The sequence below is a fragment of the Erinaceus europaeus genome, chromosome 10 (genome assembly GCF_950295315.1).
Source record: "Erinaceus europaeus chromosome 10, mEriEur2.1, whole genome shotgun sequence".
NCBI lineage: Eukaryota > Metazoa > Chordata > Mammalia > Eulipotyphla > Erinaceidae > Erinaceus > Erinaceus europaeus.
The window spans coordinates 69035433-69054467 of NC_080171.1; the positions used below are offsets into that span (position 1 = coordinate 69035433).

The 19035-nt window shown below is 39.5% G+C and overlaps 1 protein-coding gene across 14 annotated transcripts in view; it reads left to right on the forward strand.

Moving 5' to 3' along the window:
- Positions 1–19035, forward strand: part of TRPM3 (transient receptor potential cation channel subfamily M member 3) — a 671125-nt gene that overhangs the window by 351176 nt on the left and 300914 nt on the right. For all 14 annotated transcript variants that reach the window (XM_060199709.1, XM_060199695.1, XM_060199701.1 and 11 more), the window contains exon 6: positions 6912–7083. In XM_060199709.1, coding sequence (XP_060055692.1) covers positions 6912–7083 — 172 coding nt within the window. The remainder of the gene's footprint in view (positions 1–6911; positions 7084–19035) is intronic.

A 19035-nucleotide genomic window follows, 5' to 3' on the forward strand; every position in this document is an offset into this window, starting at 1 on the left:
CTTTTGGTACCTTAGTTTTAGGGACCATAAACCATCCCTTTTACTCGGCTTCTTAGGAGTAAGCCACTGAATCCACTCAAAACTATGGAATGATGTCCAAAAAGCATCTGAATAAATGTTGGAATCGCCCCATTGAAACATGGTGATTTCTAACGCAGCAGCCCCTGTGGTGAATTAACAGGCCTTTCCCCACTGCCAGGAGGCCCTGGGTTTTGATGGCGGAAGCTCCCTCTTGGAACAGGGCAAAGGGAGATGAGCCTAGTAAAGTGCAGAGACTGAAATGAAGACATTGCAATTCTCTGTAGTGTATGTATCTAGTGACATATTTTCCAAGTGTTGCTGAAGGATATAATTGTGTTTTCTGTGGATTTCAGAAGAAGTGAGACAGTGATAGTGTCTGGACACTCTTTGGGGATAATCCGTCTCTCTGATTATGAGGCACACAGAGAGAAATTGAGAGGAAAGGAGGAGATAGAAAGAGATCTGCAACACTGCTTCACTGACTATAATGCTTCCCCTCTGTAGGTGGGGGCCAGGGGCTTGAACCTGGGTCTTTGTGTACTCATCCAGGTGCACCACCACCCACCCAGCCCCTTTATCTTCTTTTTCCATTTTATTCTCTCATGTTATCTCTCTCTCTCTCTCTCTCTCTCTCTCTCTCTCTCTGTCTCTCTCTCTCTCTCTCTCTCTCTCTCTCTCTCACACACACACACACACACACACACACACAAATCTCAGGCACAGAGGTTGCTTTCCAGTCCTCAGCAGTAGCCTCTCAACCCTCTTAGAAATGCAAGTTTGGTTCTTGGAGAGTCTTGGCCTTCTGTCTATGTCTCTCTCTGAAGCACAGGCCCCATTGTGCTGCCTGGGGGGCTGGGGGGTGTGTGCCTGTCTGACCTTTGTATACAGTACAATCCTAGACGACTCATTTGGGAACAATCTGATCAGCTGTCAGAAGAATTTTTAAGGCTGAACTGAGTCACTGGCAAAAATGACCAGAAACAAAATTGTAATATCACCTCTAAATTCAAAATCAGGCCTCTGTCTTCTCTAACTGTTGACTGTAAAGGAATTTAAAAACTACCTTTGGTTTTAAAAGGAAAGATGTGTAATCATCAGGACAAACCTGAACCAACCACTTCTCTGAGTTGTTAGAGTTTTGCCTGTAAAATAAACATGAAATTGATTTGAGTGAAAACGTCTTATCACACTGTCTAGCATCTAGTAAAGTGAACAGGGAATGTTAATGTGCTTCCCTTCCAAATTATAGCTAGGATGCTGTTTAAAGGGAAGAAATGACTGGATGAGTCAAATGTCTCCTCCCCTGCTATTTACCGGGGACATGAGAATACACACCTCACATGGTAATAAGGTGTGTAACTGATAACTTGAAACTGACTTGGCTCAATGCAGTTCTGTATGGGAAAGCAACCCAATGAAACCCAACTGCTTGTGCACTTTGTAGTAAGTGCCAGAAGAGGGAAACAACCACAGAACATGAGAGCTACTTCTATGTAGCCAATACAGTTTCTGAAGCAAGCATCTTCTAAGCTAGACTTGGCTTTAGACCTAGAGCCCTTCAGAATGAAGTGCTCTAACCTTATCAATGAGAACACCCATCTAAGGAGTTTCTATTAGTAAACACGGTTTGACTATTGATTATGAGAAATTCCCTAGAAACAAAATTAGATACTTTTTCAAGCTAGAACACTTGTCCTATGCATTGTCCTGAAGAGATTCTTAAGTGAGTCAAAATTCTTATGGAGTTAGAAAAAAAATGATATAGAATTGTCTAAAGTCACAAACTTGTGAGTAGAATGCTCATCTTTTGGCTACCCAAGTAAATATTATTGTATGAGGCCAACACATAGATGAAGTTAACTAGTAATGTTCAAACTGTTATCCTAGATGAGTTTTTAAGTTCAGTCCATTTTAGGGAAAACAAATACAGTACTCTCACACCAACCAGAGGCAGAATCTCCAGTTTTCCATAGTATCTGGATCAGTAAGTTGATCAGTCTACTCTCAGCCATGATAATGACCCTGCACATTCCTGATACAAAGTATTTTTGCCTTCATTAACCCCTTAAGAAAAGTCCTAGTTTATTTAATAAGACCTCTTTGTTTTAGAACCAAGGAATGAAGAAGCCTTATTATTCAAATATTTACCAATCTGCCAAGACAAGGTAGATTACAGTGAACAGTGAATTAATGACTAAAGGATTCACACATCCACACTTGAAGAGTAAAAGAAGTGAGCAAACATGGATAATGGATCCATGCAACCCCAAAAATATTAAGTGTTTAAAATCCATTTCTAAGCCAAATTTCTTCCCCATATAGATACTACTGTATTTACTAATCTTGAAAGAGTATTTGATATGTTGACATTCTTGATTCTGTTTAGTTTTTCTTAATCCCAAGTCCTCATTTGAACTACAAAGTAAAGAAAAATGTAAGTGAAGATCTCGCTGTTCTCCTAAAAATGATCCGTAACATCTACTGTCCTATATTTTTAGCAAAGTAGATTATCCAGTATCTACAATGAGTACTAAAAGACACTAAAACTTTTGATACTGTCAGGAAGTACTTTAAAAAATGTGCTTGAAAAGTCTAATATATTTGTAGGGTATGAATATGAATGTTGTTATTCTTTGAAACGTGCACATAAACACATTTTTAAGAAGAATTTCTTATGAGTCCTTAACAATGTAATTGGGTTCATTACCTGCAAATTTTTGCCAGAGGGAAAAAGGCATTTGTATTCCTATGATAAAAAAGACATTTTGTTTCCTACTTGATAATCATAACAGGAAGATCAGCAAATCTTTTATAGATATGCAAATTATAACAAAAAAATAGACTTGTTGTATTTGTACTGAAGAATATTAAGTGGATTTTGTAGGCATGTTAGACCAAAATGCCTCCCACTGGAATATTTAGGGAGTTATTTTTACCTTTGCAGTTAATAAACAAATAGTTCTCAAGCATGTCCTTGTTAGATGGAGGATAAGGCAAAGAGAAGCTTCTTGCATATTTATTAACAGATTGTTGTATTTTTTTTCCCACTCCTGTTGGTTGATTTCAGCCCCTCATAAAAAAAAATTAATGATTTTTTTTCTCGTTTAACTTTGCTTAATTGTTTGCTATTGGAATTTGAAAGTATAGTTGATAAAATAAAACTTAGTTTCAGAAAAAATGCACAGGTCTAGATTGCCAGTTAGGAATAAGGCCAGAGACTGCATAGAGAACCTTGTGGAGAGTGGCTTTATCACTTTCCTGTCACAGAGGAAAAATTTGAGTTTCAGTTTCTCACAGCCAGTGGCAAAATGTGGATGCAGATTCCCATGGCATATATTCAGAACTGTTCAAGGACTCCTGTTTTACTCCAGGGATAGCTTATGAGCAAATTGGGATCTTTGACTTATTTTTCAGATTTATGTTACCTTTTATCCAGCATATATAAGCACTGAAAAAAATTATGGCCATTTTCATAGAAAACCAAAAGAAGTAGGAACAGTAAGGTAAAGAAATTAAAATTCATGATTGATACTGTGACCTTTACCCTCTTGCCATGACTGATTCAAATGGGCAATATTCCCTAAGCATCACAAGCACAGAGGGTCAGAATTCAGTAGACTGAAGCACTGAAGTCTTTTAGGGTCTAGTAGTAGAGCAAAGAGGCATATAAAATACAGTCATGGGCCAACTACTGCAGTTTCCAATGGATGGAAGGGGGACACAGAATTCTGGTGTGGGGAATGGTGTGGAAAATTGGTGATTTATAATTTTGTAAATCAATATTAAATTACTAATAAAAATACCTGGAACCTCAGAAAATAAAATAAAATAAATAAAATACAGTCAGATATAATTATATTTAAGATATAATTATAATTAAAATTATATTTTAATATAATTTTATATAATTAAAATATATTTATATAAATAAAATAAAATACAGTCAGATATAATTATATTTTATTTCTCAAATTGTGGCTTTATCAGCATGGGCCAGAATCATTTTACTTATTTATCTAAACATTTTACTATAGCTGATGGTCTTTTACTAAGCTCTCAGAAATTCTAAAACACTTTCACAGGTCTTGGCTCAAACAAGTATCCAGGGACCATTATCAAGTCTCAAGTAAACCCACCTCCTCCTGCCTCTCACAGAACTACTGTGTCTTCCTATCCCTTGAAATGCAGCCTTGGAGGAGTTACTGTTAGATAAAAACACTAGACTCCAAAGTAGCTCACCTGATAGTGCACTGCTTTGACAGGTTCAAGCCTGGCTCCCACTGCCCTGAAGGAGTCTACAGTGCTGTGGTGTTTTTCTCTATGTGTCTCTCGCTATCTGAAAAGGTCACCCCAGAGTAGTGAAACACTAGGGATGACAAAAAAAGAAGAAGAAGAAGAAGAAGAAGAAGAAGAAGAAGAAGAAGAAGAAGAAGAAGAAGAAGAAGAAGAAGAAGAAGAAGAAGAGAGAACACCAAACCATTTTTGTGCACAATATCAATGCATAGGCACTTTAAGAGTAGGGAAAAGTCTTTCTGATAAGCCTCTTTCAAGAAACTATTAATATTTATTAACTTACTCTGTACTATAGAATGAATATTTTATGACTAAGAATGAGTAATAAACAAAAATGGGAATTTCCAGTGCAAGGAACCTATTCTTCTGGTGATAAAGAAATCTGGATGGGGTTAGCAAACCACTGTCTCCATATTTTAGGAGATTCACCCAATCACCTATTCAAAGAAATAATTGGATGTTGACCCATGTAATGATGAGGACAATAATCAAAGAATTGTGGAGTACCTTTATCAGTGTCAACTAAAATGAAATTATGAATGAATGTCATATTAATAATACATTAACATATAAGATTTAGATCAAAAGGACCAAAAGGGACTTGGAAAGATCTGTTACACAGTTTAAATTTAGATTAGATGCATTTTCAAAGAATTTAAAAAAGAGCAAGTTATCTTTCTCTAGTTTTGAACCAAAGCAAGTCTATTTCAAGTTTTTGTTGTTGTTGCTCATTCACCATTGCACAGATTCTGTTCACTAGGCACACTGAAATGTAGGGTTTCGAAATCAGCACGAAGGTCTAAAGCCTGGCATTTGTCAGCTCTTGTCAACTGAAGATTGCCCTTACTAAATCATTCTGTAATTCCTTTAACATATTACTCAATCTCACTACAGCATTTTACAGTGAGTTACTACCTACTAAAAATAAAGAAGAGAATCTCAACTTTATAATTAATGCCTATGCTACACAAAGGTACAGAAATGAAAACCTGGTATCATTTGTTTCTGTTCTGTCAATTCCAATGGTTCAGGGCAACTGTCTTGGGGCTGTATAACAATGAGCTTACTGATTGGTCATCTTCATATTCTAGAATAGAATCTCTTCCTAAATATTTTAAGAGTAGATGTACAACAGATATTTTGTTTCCACTGAATCTAAGCAGTGTGGTGCTATAAATCAGTGTAGATGTTGGAAATCAAACAGATCTGGGTGTGAATTCTGGTTCTGTGTGTATAAATTCTGCGGAAAGCCCCACTTTACCTGCTTCTTATTCTTTACAGCATTGTCATAGGGAGCATACTTGTGCTTTCTTTCTGATATTGAAAGACCACCCTAAGAATTACTCTGCTTTTGATGATAGTGATGTACCATGAGAGTTAAATGAGAAAAAAAAAATTAAAAGATTGACATTTTGAGCCTCGTCATATTCATGTCATGAGATAAAATATCAATGATTCCACTGAATAAGATAACTAATAAGGAAAGTGTTGAGAGTGGGAAGATAACTCACCTAGTAGTGCATGCATTTTGTCAGGTTCAAGATCCTGGGCTCATATGCAGTTATAGAATCAATGGAAGCACCATGGACAACATGAGGGGATAGTGCTATGTTGTCTCTCCTCACTGTTTCTCTCTGTCTCTCAAATACAATTGAGAAATTGACCTAGGAAGGGCATCATACATCGGCAAGGCTCTGTGTTTATTTCCTGGTGCCACGGAAAATAAATAAAATTGTTGATTTCAAATCACAAGCTTACAAGTTACTGAATGAACTTGATAGCTCCATCCCCATTCATTCCCCTACCATTCTCCAGAATCACTCTTGCTCCACTGTGCCTATTAGTGTATAGCCATAATGGAGAAAAGAAGGGAACAAAGTAACTATGCTTTACAATTCTTTTGGGCTTATCAGCCAATAGAAGATCCACTTCCAGATCAAAGAAGTCATTCACATGTCAGTTTTTGAGTACTATAAAAGCACAAATATGAGGGGCTGGGTGATGGTGCACCTGGTTGAACATACACATGACAATGCACAAGGACCTGGGTTCAAACTCCCAGTCCTCACCTGCAGGAGGAAGCTTCACCAGTGATGAAGCAGTATTGCAGGTGTCTTCCCCCCCTTCCCTCTCAGTTTTTCTCTGTCTTTATTGAGAAGGAAGGAGGGAGGGAGGAGAAGAGAGAGGAAGAAAGAGAAAAAAGAAATCATAAAGTTTCTACAATGAAATCAGGAAATACATTACATCACCTTTTAAGCATAATCTTACATTGAATAGAACAGTTATACTCAATCTTCCTTCTGCCCAACACACTGTTAAAAGATTGTCCCCACATGGGGTAAATACCATAATGGTTATATAAAGAGTCTCTCATACATGAGGCTCCAAAGTCCTAGGTTCAATCCCTCACACTACTAAATCACAGCTGAGCAGTGTTCCAGTTAAAAGAAAAAAATAATAATTAAAAAAAAGTCTGTCCCCTATGTTGTCACTGTATCAAGGAGTTTGCTTTCCTTCTCTCTTCCCTATCTGATTCTCCTTTTCCTGTCTAGTTTGCTTGTCTCCAACTTCCACCTCTCTCACTTTAAACCCCACAGGTTGTCCGGCCGTACCAGACCATGTCTAATCCCATGAGCAAGCTCACCGTTCTCAACAGCATGCACTCTCACTTCATCCTGGCTGACAACGGGACCACTGGGAAGTACGGGGCAGAGGTCAAGCTCCGGAGACAACTGGAGAAGCACATCTCCCTCCAGAAGATAAACACAAGTAAGTAGGCTGCCACTGCCACCATCACACCTCCTAGGGTTTCCGTGGAAGGTGAGCAACTTTCAGTTCACGAAGCCGAAATGTTAGAAAATCTGGAGCAAGTTTCAGACATGGCTTCCTCTTTCACCTGAGTCAGCAATTAGATAAAAGAAAGTTGTCTAGGACATGATGATGGGACACCAGTAGTGGCCTCCAATGGGCATGAAAAATTCAACCCCAACTATGGCTTATGAATTCAGATAAGCTTTTCTCTCCAAACTTTTTCTACTTCCTTCATGCAATACCCTCAGGAGGAAAGCCACTCTTGAGAAATTGCTTCTATTTATTAAGACATTTTTAGTAGCTTAAAAAAAAAAAAATCAAGTTTTGATCTCAGCTCAGATGTGACTGCAAGGCATTTCAAGGAAGTGACATTCTTTTAACTGAAGCACTGTGTATAGCCATCTTAGGGAAATCTGAGTTCCCTTTCTTATTTCACACTTGTATTCATTCACTCTCTCTAGATGTGCCTTTAGTTACATGTGGATATTTATGTATACAACATGCTATGTATCTGAATGGTTACACTAAAATCTCTTAAGTTCTGTCACCTATGATGAATTGTAGAAACATTGTAAAAATAGACATGCCTCCCATATCTCTAATGTATTAATCTACTAATAAGAGTACTAATCTATTGTCTTTTCCTCACAAATTAAAATAATAGACAAGGGTTCATGGCAGGCTCAGGCTCTGTGGTAGTCCTATATCTCATCAGGAAAACTTAGATCAGTGACTAAGCTATTTTGCTTTGACTCAATATGCTTTCAGTATAATCAAATTCAACATGTCCCAATGGCTTTTCTCTTCTCTTGATTTTTCTCTGCACATGTTGCAAGTGGATTGTCCTTGCTAAAGCTACCTTCTTGCTAGTACTACCTGTCAGACTATAGCTTCTTGTTCCCAATCACTCTCTTTTCTGGTTCCATCTTTAAAGAAATATGTCTGGTTAGGCAGTCAAGTCTCAGACCTCCATCCTTTTCTTTTCTTTTTTTTCTGGTTCCTTCATTCTGTTTCTTTTTTTTTTTAATTTTTTATTTAAGAAAGGATTAACGAACAAAACCATAAGGTAGGAGGGATACAACTCCACACAATTCCCTTTTCATAGGGACATATGGAATAATAAATGTTATTAGAAGCCTGGAGACAAACTAGTATAAGGGAAGTCTCTTCGTAAGACACTGCACTATCTGGATGTCACAATCTTCTGGAAAAATAAAAAGAGGAGTATGAAAACTAAAATAATCGATACAAAGATGACCAAAGAACAATTGTTGCTGAAACACTGTAACCAGTAGACACCATGTTTTGTTACACCAAGTTTGAATTTTATCATAATACTTCGTAGAGTAGCTGAAAACTTCATGATTAGTAATGTCTACTTGGGATTTTATAGGATATGTATCACCATCAGGCTAAGAATAAGAATCTAAACAGCGGTAACCTGAAAACTGAAGATAAGACCTTGGTAGATGAGGAGCAAATGCAGGGCCAAGTACAGTGCTCACCAATGGGACAGAAGTCATCCAGATAAGCAAAATATGTTATTGTTCCAGGTCCTGGGACAGGCAGTCGTATTAAGAGGAAAACAAGGTGTGTGGCTCCACACAGCTCCATCCAGTGCTCTACACAGCTATTAGATAAAGGGGTGCCAGCAGAATTAAAAGCCAGTTCAAGTCTGTTTGCCAGGCTCTGCATCACAGAGCCCACCCAAGGAGAGAATGCTTGCTTCCCTGCAGTCATTGCAGAAGGCCACTCCATTGACAAAATTGCTTGGGTTTTTTTTGTTTGTGTCTCAGACTTCTGCTGAAATATATCCTGCATGTGTGTCTCCTAATCTTCTGCCTGCATCTTGCTCCCCTCTACAATCTTTCACATATATCTGCCTCGTCTCCTGCATGTGTCCTCATGGGTGCGTGTGGGCTCACTGTCCCGCTACTTATTAGGCATGCATGCATAAAACTATGTTAAGTACAAACATGAATTATACATACACATCATGAGAGTATACATAATCTAATGATCTGTCTTCTAGTATGTAGAACACTGGATATCAGACTTGTTCTCTCCAATATTAGATTATTTCAGATTCTGTGTTTACTATGAAAAATTCCTGACCTTATGCCAAGGATGTCAGCATAATTCAGGGCTACCAGATAAGACAGGCTTCATGTTAGCCTGAAAGCCTGTTGACCACTGTCTGTGTTTACCTTGATATAGGCAGACATCCCCTGGAGGCTAGGGACAGAACTACAGAGGAAGCAAAGAACTTCTAACATGTCTGGTGTAATGCATAGCTGTTAGTAGTAGTTAAAAATAGTTCATTAGATAAATAACAGGCATTATAATTCAGAGGTCCATCAAGAAATCAGGTGTTCTCCAGCTCCTCCGTTCCATCACTGAACTGCCTGGAAGGGCCTTTCCCAGAGCCCCCAGAGTTGCTAAACACAAGGGTGGCTCTATAAGGAAAGTCCAAGAAGCTCATGGACAGTAGCCTGGCCTCCAAAGGGAGCAGAACCTAACAGTATGGGGAGGATGAGAAGGAGCAGGCAGCTGGCCAGGAACTGAGGCACTGGAGGAGCCTGTGCTGCACCCTGGGCATGCTACAGGCAGTTAGTAGATTACTGGAGACACTGCCTCCTGCTGCATTGTCAGGCAGGTTGTCTGCAGCACATGGGCAGAGGGTTAAGTGGGGACCCAGCCTGAGTGTTGGGGAGATTGGGAGAAGCACCAGCTCAGATATCAAGTTGAGGCCCAGGTCAGAGCAACTGGTTAGAGACTCTTCAAAGGCTCAGAGCTCACAAACAAGATTGCACTGAGGATTTAAAACAAGAGGCTAAGTCCACAGAGAATGAGAAATGGCAGGAGTTAAGACAAGGTCCAGGCAGAGGGAGCCCACTGATCACTGCAATTATTTAAAATAGAAAGAAAAAAAAAAAAAGGTCATCATCTCCAGCATTTCAGCACTCTGAGTTGACTTTTCCAGGTAGAAGGAGCAAGGCATATTGGCAAAGAAGCAGAGAAAGAAAAAGACAGATATAGACACAGCATTGAAGCTATGGGGGCCAGTCTCAAACCTGGATCACATACATGGTAACACAAAGCACTATCCAAGTGAGCTGTTCTGTTGTTGGCAACCATCATCATTTATACATATTTTTCCCCTGGCTTTGTGGACTGTATATGAGGCTTCCCTGCTACAGGCTTCCAAATTCAGTGAAAAGGAACAAATGAAAAGAATATGATCACTAGGCTGGGGAAACACCATAATGTTTCTGCAAAGATTTTCATGCCTGAGGCTCTGAAGTCCCAGGTTCAATCACCAGCACCACCATCAGCCAGAGCTGAGCAGTGCTCTGGTTGGTCAGTCTGTCTGTCTATCTATTTATCTAATCTCTCTCATAAAAAGTAAATCAAATACTAAAGAAAAGAGGGTCAGTGATTGATGCCCAGTAAAGATCTCTGAGGTCACAGGAAGTTTTAAAAGGCCCAGGTCAAGGAATTTCCCACAAGCTGAAATAAATGCCAGGAGTTAGCTCCAACCACTGGCTTGGTTCTCTGTTCCCTGATTTAACTAACTTATCCCCATTTGTCAAGGGCCTTTTCAGACTTGGCAATGAAAGTCTGGTGTCCAGGGCTGGGGAGATAGCACAATGTTTATACAGACTCTCATGCCTGAGTCTCTAAGGCCCCAGATTCAGTCCCCAACACCACCATCAGTCAGAGCTGAGCAGGGCTCTGGTCTCTTTCTCTTTGTATCTCTTTCATTAAAATAAAATAATACCTGCAGGGGAAAAGCTTTGTGAGTGGTGAAGCAGGGCTGAAGGTATCTCTCTCCCTCTCTGTCTCCCCTCTCTCTATTTCTGACTGTCTCTATCCAATGAATAAAAGTTTCTTAACAGAAAGAAAATTCGGGTATCTCTAGGACTCTTCAGTTGCTAAGTGATAGATTCAAGTACCATTAGATCTGCTTCTCTTAACACTCTCCCCTGCCCACATAGCAGCCAGCTATTCACAACTCCAGGGGTAACCCAGACTCATGGAGGGAGGCCAGAACCTTGAGGTCTCAGTTCAGTTAAAAGCAAAGAAAAGTACCCAAACACAAATGCCTGTGGAAGAAAATCTGGACTAAAACTGACAAAGAAAGGGGCAAAGTCAACCTGGTTGGAATAGGAAAGAGCAGAAGCAAGAATACAAATCCCTCATCTCTATTTTAAGACATCAATTCAGCTTTCTAAGCCAGACATTATCTTTTCCTTTGTGCCACATGCAGCAGCAATGTGGTTCTTCTTAACTAAGGTTTTGTTCATGAATTTATTCCAGAAATCCCACTTACACTTTTGTAAATTTCATATCAATTTGTATCTCCTTTTTTTTTTTTTTCGGATGTTTAGGAAATCTAAAATACAACAGTGGCAATCAGTTCTAGGAGATCCCAATTTATTTTTCTGAAAAATCAAAACTATGACAATGTAGCATAATGATACTGTTTTTTACCTAGTGTATAGTTGATCCTGAACAATACCAGTTTTTTTTCCTGTGTTAGTTCCCTTATTTGCAGATTTTGTCACTAAGTACTTGCAATGTTTTTAGTAAGTACTTATAATGTATTTTCTCAATATTTTATTTTATCTTGCTGATTTTATCCAAGAACACAGTATATAGGGACCAAGTGGTGATGTATTCAGAGTGTACATGCTGTAATGTGCGAGGATCCAAGTTCAAGCCTCTAGTCCCCACCTACAGAGGGAAGCTTCACAGAGGGTGAAGCAGGTTTCTCTCTTTCACATCCCCTCTCAACCTTTCTCTATTCAATAGATTAATAATTTTTTAAGTTTTTAAAATTGTTCAAAACGAATACAGTAAACAATACTATTAATGCCTGACATAAGTGCAGTAGAGCTTTGGTGTTATTGGTAAGGATTCTGGTTAATAGCAAGCTAATCATAGTTTTAGGAGGAAAAGTGATTTGTGGGGTATTTGTCATATCCAAGAGGCTCTGGCAGCTCCACCTGCTGTGCTGTTCAAGGATCAGTTGTACTTGGGATGACCCAGCAATGTCTGAATACTCTCACCATTTTCCAAACCAAGTACTATTCCTCCTGATTTCTTACATAAGTGATATAATCTTCCCAAAAATATTGTCTGTAACTGTGAGGTAGACCCTGCTCAGGAGACCCTTACATCCTTCCTTACCAACAAGTCAGTTCTTCATAGCAACATATAAGCATCAGAATTCCATATTTTCTTCAAAACTACGGAATCTATCATCTTTCCTATTCCTTCCCCTGAGCACCAATCCTCAATTATCACTGGTGACTGATGTTTGTGTTCAAGTAGAATTTTTTCACAGGTGGGCACTTGTCGGCTTTCCAATAGTCTTCTATTTGCAGTTTCTAAGATTCCAATTTAACGCTCAATGTCTCTAACAATAATCTGGTCCTTTAAATCAGTATTCCCTGAGCTATTATTTTCCAGTCATAGTTAAGATTTTGAAAAAATTGAATAATTCATTTGATTTACCTCAGAGGGGCAAATAGTAATGATCGAATAAGGGAACACATGCATACATTATGTGTGGAGTAAAGCACTGTTAAGGAAGATAAAGCAGAGGAAGCTAGGTGAATAGGATTATGAGTACATGTGTGCCTGCGTGTGTATATTGGGAGGATAGTACAGGCAAGGAATGGCCTATAGGAGCAGGCCAAAGTCAAGGATCCAGTTCTAAAAAGAGCTTGCTAGGGAGAGTGGAAGCAGGAACAATGGCCCCAGGTATCCCTAGAACAAGAAGACTTTCTTATTCTTTAAAAGGAGCTGGGTTATATTTTAACCCAGCTCTCATCTAGACAGTTATTAGATTCTGCCCCCCCCTTGTGATTTAGAACCTTGCTCTGTTGCTGCATGTTTAGGGAGATCAGACCAGGGTGGGAGGTGAGTAACAGCATGGAAATATTTATTTATTTATTTATTATCATCTTTATTTATTGGATAGAAACAGCCAGAAATAGAGAGGGAAGGAGGAGAGAAACACCTGCAGCCCTGCTTCACCACTCGCAAAGCTTTCCCCCTGCAGGTGGGGGCCGGGGGCTTGAACCTGGGTCCTTTCACACTGTAAAATGTTGCTCAACCAGGTGTGCCACCACCCGGCCCTGGAAATGCTTTTAAGTATTTTTTTTCAAAAATGCAGAAGAGATAATAGTTTAAATTATAATGGCAGTGAGAAATAGTGAAATGTTGGATTTGATCATAGACTTACATAACCTTTAAAAATGTTTATTTGTTGTGCATTGCAAGACAGCATTTCACATGATAGGCACAGACAGAAAAGTCAGAGCATCACTCTGGTACAGGCACCTCAGACAGGCAACTCTGAATGTCCCATGAACTAAGTCATCTCCCCTGTGTATATACATATATTTACATACATATGTATATATACATACACATGTCTCAAACAAATATTCTTTTTTATTTAATTTAATTTATTTATTCCCTTTTGTTGGCCTTGTTGTTTTATTGTTGTAGTTATTATTGATGTCGTTGTTGTTGGATAGGACAGAGAGAAATGGAGAGAGGAGGGGAAGACAGAGAGGGGGAGAGAAAGACAGACACCTGCAGACCTGCTTCACCACCTGTGAAGGGACCTGCCTGCAGGTGGGGAACCGGGGGCTCGAACCGGGATCCTGATGCCGGTCCTTGAGCTTAGTGCCACCTGCGCTTAACCCGCTGCGCTACAGCCCGACTCCCACAAATATTCTTAAATAGGTCTGGGGAGACAGAATATTGGTTCTGCAAAAGAATTTCATGCCTGAGCTTCTGAGGTCCCAAGATCAATCCCCAGCACCAGCAGCATCGGCCAGAGCTGAGCTCTGGTCTCTTTCCCTATATCTTTCTTTCTGTATCTCTGCCATTAAAATAAGATAAATAAAATATATTTTTAAAAATCTTGGGACCAGGCAGTGGCTCAGCTGGTTAAGTGCACATGTTACCAAGCTCCAGGGCCCTTGTTCAAGCCCTGTTCCCCATCTGCAGGGGGAAAGCTTCAAGTAGTGAAGCAGTGCTGCAGGTCTCTCTCTCTCTCTCTCCTTCTCTATCCACTTTCCCTCAACAATTTCTCTCTGTCCTATCAAAATATTATTTATTAGATAGAGACAACCAGAAATCAAGAGGGAAGGGGTGGTAGAGAGACATCTGCAACACTGCTTCAACACTCACAAAGCTTTCCCCCTGCAGGTAGGGACCAGGGGCTCAAACCTGGGTCTCTGCGCATTGTGACATGTGCTCAATCACCACCTGGCCCCTATTGTATCAAATTAAGTAAAGTTAATTTTTTTTTTAAATAGGGAAGTTGGGCGGTAGCGCAGCGGGTTAAGCACACGTGGCACAAAGTGCAAGGACTATGTAAGGATCCCGGTTCAAGCCCTGGCCTCCCCACCTGCAGGGGAGTTAATTCACAAGCGGTGAAGCAGGTCTGCAGGTGTCTCTCTTTCTCCTCCTCTATGTCTTCCCATCCTCTCTCCATTTCTCTCTGTCCTATCCAACAACGACAACAAAAATAACTTTCTTCTTCTAGCGTTTGCCCTTCTTCCATAGCCAGTCAACAGCGTCAGGTTGAGCCTGATGTAAAGTTTCGAGACCTCCTTTGAATCTGGAGAGGTGGCAGTCGTTGACTATGTGGGTAATAGTCTGTCTGTAGCCGCAGGGGCAGTTCGGGTCGTCTCTGGCTCCCCAGCGATGGAACATAGCGGCGCACCGGCCATGGCCTGTTCGATAGCGATTGAGGAGGGCCCAATCATAACGTGCTAGGTCAAAGCCGGGTTGACGCTTGCAGGGGTCTGTGATGAGGTGTTTGTTCTTTACCTCAGCTGACTGCCAACTCTGTTTCCAAGAGTCTGGAACAGAGAAGTTCAATGTAGGCGTAGGGGACCAGATTGGGTGACGAGATGTCAAGCGTTGGACAGGGTGGGCGAAGATATCCGTGTATATTGGCAGGTCCGGTCGAGCGTAGACGTGGGAAATGAACTTAGATGAAAATAACTACAACAATAGAACAACAAGGGCAGCAAAAGGGAATAAATATTTTTTAATTAAAAAAATTAAATAATAATAATCAACTAATGTGGTAAGATCTATCATTTTTAGGTGTAAAATTCAGATAGTTATATAGCCAATATTACCATCTGCCCCCAGAAGTCTCTCATCTGTCCCAACTGAATTTGAGTGCTCATTAAACATTAGCCTCAAGTACTCCCTCCTCCTCCCAACTTCCCTGCCAATCACTATTCTACTTAGACTTTATGAGTTTGCCTATTCTGGGTATTTCATGTAAGTAGAATCAGACAATATGAATCCTAGGATATATTTTGAATGTAGCGCTCGGGAGGACTTACTAGTGAACTTAATTTTCATGGAAAGGCAACAGACACATTAAGGATGCTGTTTGGCCATATCAGATACACCAGTGTCTTAAAAAAAAGGAGGGAGGTGACTTTACTAGGGACATGTTGTTTAATAGAACTGCTGTTAGGGGTACAATGTCTCATCTCACCATGAAAGGTGTCATGATACACCAACTTGTCATCTTCTTCCAGCATAGAGTAGTAGTGTATTCTTAAGAGTAATAGAGGTCTTGAAATGAAATAATAAAGAATGAAAATATTGGGAGTTGGGCGGTAGTGCAGCGGGTTAAGCGCAGGTGGTACAAAGCACAAGGACCAGTGTAAAGATCCCAGTTCGAGCCCCTGGATCCCCACCTACAGGGGAGTCACTTCACAGGTGGTGAAGCAGGTCTGCAGGTGTCTGTCTTTCTCTCCCTCTGTCTTCCTCTCCTCTCTCTATTTCTCTCTGAAAAAAATAATAGAATAAAAATATCAAACAAGGTTTAGAATTATAAATAATTAAACCTTGTTAAGAATTAAGGATCATAATGCTTTTGTTGACAGAACCCGCCAAAGTGTGATTGATTTACATTTGTGGTTACTGAAACAAGAACCAGAAAACTCTTTTATGTATATGTATTGTTGAAAATGTATTCTAGGGACCCGGTGATGGCACACTTGGTTGAGTGCACATGCTTTCATGCACAAGGACCCAGTTTCAAGTCCCTGGTTCCCATCTGCAGATGGGAAGCTTCATGAGTGATGAAGCATGTCTATAGGTGTCTATATTTCTCTCTCTACATCCCCCTTTCTCTCTGTCTCTATCCAATGAATAAATTAAATATTAAAAAAATTAAAAGCTAATGAAATCAAGTTTAAAAAAAAGATGTTTTCTAACATTGGTCCTCTTTTCTGAATATACAGAATATAAAGGAGGACAGTTAATCTCTCTTTAGTGACTAAATTTATTTTAATGTCTCTGAGTAATCATTGTAAATGTGGATTTGGGGAATTCTTTTTCTTTTTTTTTTTCTTTTTTTTTTGATTTTCTTTTTTTTTAATTTTTTTTATATTTATTTTATTTATTTATTCCCTTTTATTGCCCTTGTTGTTTTATTGTTGTAGTTATTGTTGTTGTTGTTGTTGGATAGGACAGAGAGAAATGGAGAGAGGGAGGGGAAGACAGAGAGGAGGAGAGAAAGATAGACACCTGCAGACCTGCTTCACCGCCTGTGAAGCGATTCCCCTGCAGGTGGGGAGCCGGGGTTCGAACCGAGATCCTTATGCCGGTCCTTGTGCTTTGCGCCACCTGCGCTTAGCCCGCTGCACTACAGCCGACTCCCGGGAATTCTTTTTCTTTTTTGCCTCCAGGGTTATTGCTGGGGCTCAGTTCCTGCATCATGAATCCACTGGTCCTGGAGGCTATTTTTCCCCCTTTGTTGTCCTTGTTGTTTTATCATTGTTGCAGTTATTATTGTTGTTATTAATGTCATTGTTGTTGGATAGGACAGAGAGAAATCAAAAGTGGGGGAGATAGATACCTGCATACCTGCTTCACCATTTGTGAAGTGACTCCACCCCCACCCCACAGGTAAAGAGCAGGGGGCTCAAACTGGTATCCTTACGCCATTCCTTGTGCTTCAGGTCATGTGCGTGTAACCTGCTGTACTACTGCCCGGCCCCCAATTTGGGGGAATTCTGTTTGCTAGAGGATTCAAAACTTGATCTAAATATGAAATGGCCCAGAATACATCTTAAAAGTTTGTATTTGGTCCTTATCAGATTTTGCCATATCATTCAAATATCAGATTACAGAAAGAAGATACCAATTGAGTCCTTTTGGCCTCTATTTAATTAATGCCATTCCTTGTGTTTAATTTGATGTGAGGCTGATTGAATGCAAAGTTTTCTTTGGATTGCATATCAAATCCATATAGTAAAGATTTATAGTTGTAGAAGTCGTCTTTATGAGCTTAGACTTTTCAGACTTGCTTCTTTTTTATACAGTGAAATCTATAGTAGAGAAAAACCCCTTCTACAGAACTGTCTCCCCAGGGTGTTCACTACGAACATGCTCATTTGGTGATATTAATAGGTAAGATTATCTGGGCAGGTTTAGATTTCTAGAACCACTTCTGCCACTGTCAGAGTTTACCTGACAAAGGAATGTAATGTTCTGCTTTCTTTGCCCCAGAGTTCTGACATTTGAGTGTGTTGTCATCTGAGGAAGTCACCAACCAAGAGGGTTTTATCTCTAAAGCAGCAGATTAAAATGGGATTGGCATTTCCAAGTAAACAAGTAGCAGAAATGATGTTGGAATCCATGAAATATAATCGAATTTGGTATTTGAGGTGATTGTAATTTCCAAATGCTCTCTGGCATAATAATAATAATAATAATAATAATAATAATAATATTATTATTATTATTATTATTATTTCCTGGGCAGTGAATGTCATCTGCCATGTTACACTTTCTTGAGGGAACAAACTTTTCCATGTTATACTGAACTGAGTGACAGGTGCACCCCCAAGATCATGCTAATGCACAGAATGAGCCTTTGCTGGTAAAGATCAATTGGTTATAGTCATATTACTGTAAAGAGCTCCCCTTTGGGGGTTAGGGGGTGATACACAGCAATTTAAAGCATTGTTCTATCACTAAGATTTCCTTAATCAAAAAGTACTTGTGATTATTAATTACAGTCCTAGTTCCTTTGGCATCACACTGTTGATGATAAATGTCATTGTACAGGTGCTCATGAGAGTGGCACTACCTAGAAACCTTTAGTGTCGCTTCATAACTTAACTATAGAAGAATACAGATATGTATAAGAATCCCACAGTCTAAGGAACTGAAGGCATTAGAGAACCTGTTCCCTCGAATTCACTACTCACGGATTTTTTTTTTAAAGACTGAGACAGAGAGAGAGTGAAAGAGACCACAGCACCAAATTTTCCTACAGTGCAGTAGGGACTGGACTTGAACCTGGGTCACACGCCTGATGAATCAACACACTATCCAAGTAAGCTATTATACTCGCCCCCCAGGAATATTTTTATATCTCAAAGTATTAGATAAGGAAAGAGTTCAAAGACAATTCTAATTTTAATTTCTGATTTACTAAGAATCATTTTGCATTTAAGGGACTAGGGCAATCATATGTATCTTTAGTGAGTAAAGATAGTCATAAAATAAAATACCATTATTATTATTGTTGTTGTTGTTGTTATTACTGTTATCATTTATATTCACTTTCCAGTAAGCTATTCATTTCTCTTGGGGAGGTTTAGGGTTGAAATAATTCTGGGTCTTCCTGAATAGCATGGGAAAGAAGGCAGGGATGTTAAAATGCTACTATGTGCAGGACAGTTTCAGCCCTAGACTTGCCTGGTCCCTGTGCCATCACATCTTTAAGAAACACCACTTTGCTTGGGTTTCCTTTATATTTCTTCATGTCTTCCTAAGAGTCTAGCCCTTCCCAAGGCCACACCATTCATAGTAGGATGTTCTAGTTCAAAGGTCTGCTGTAGT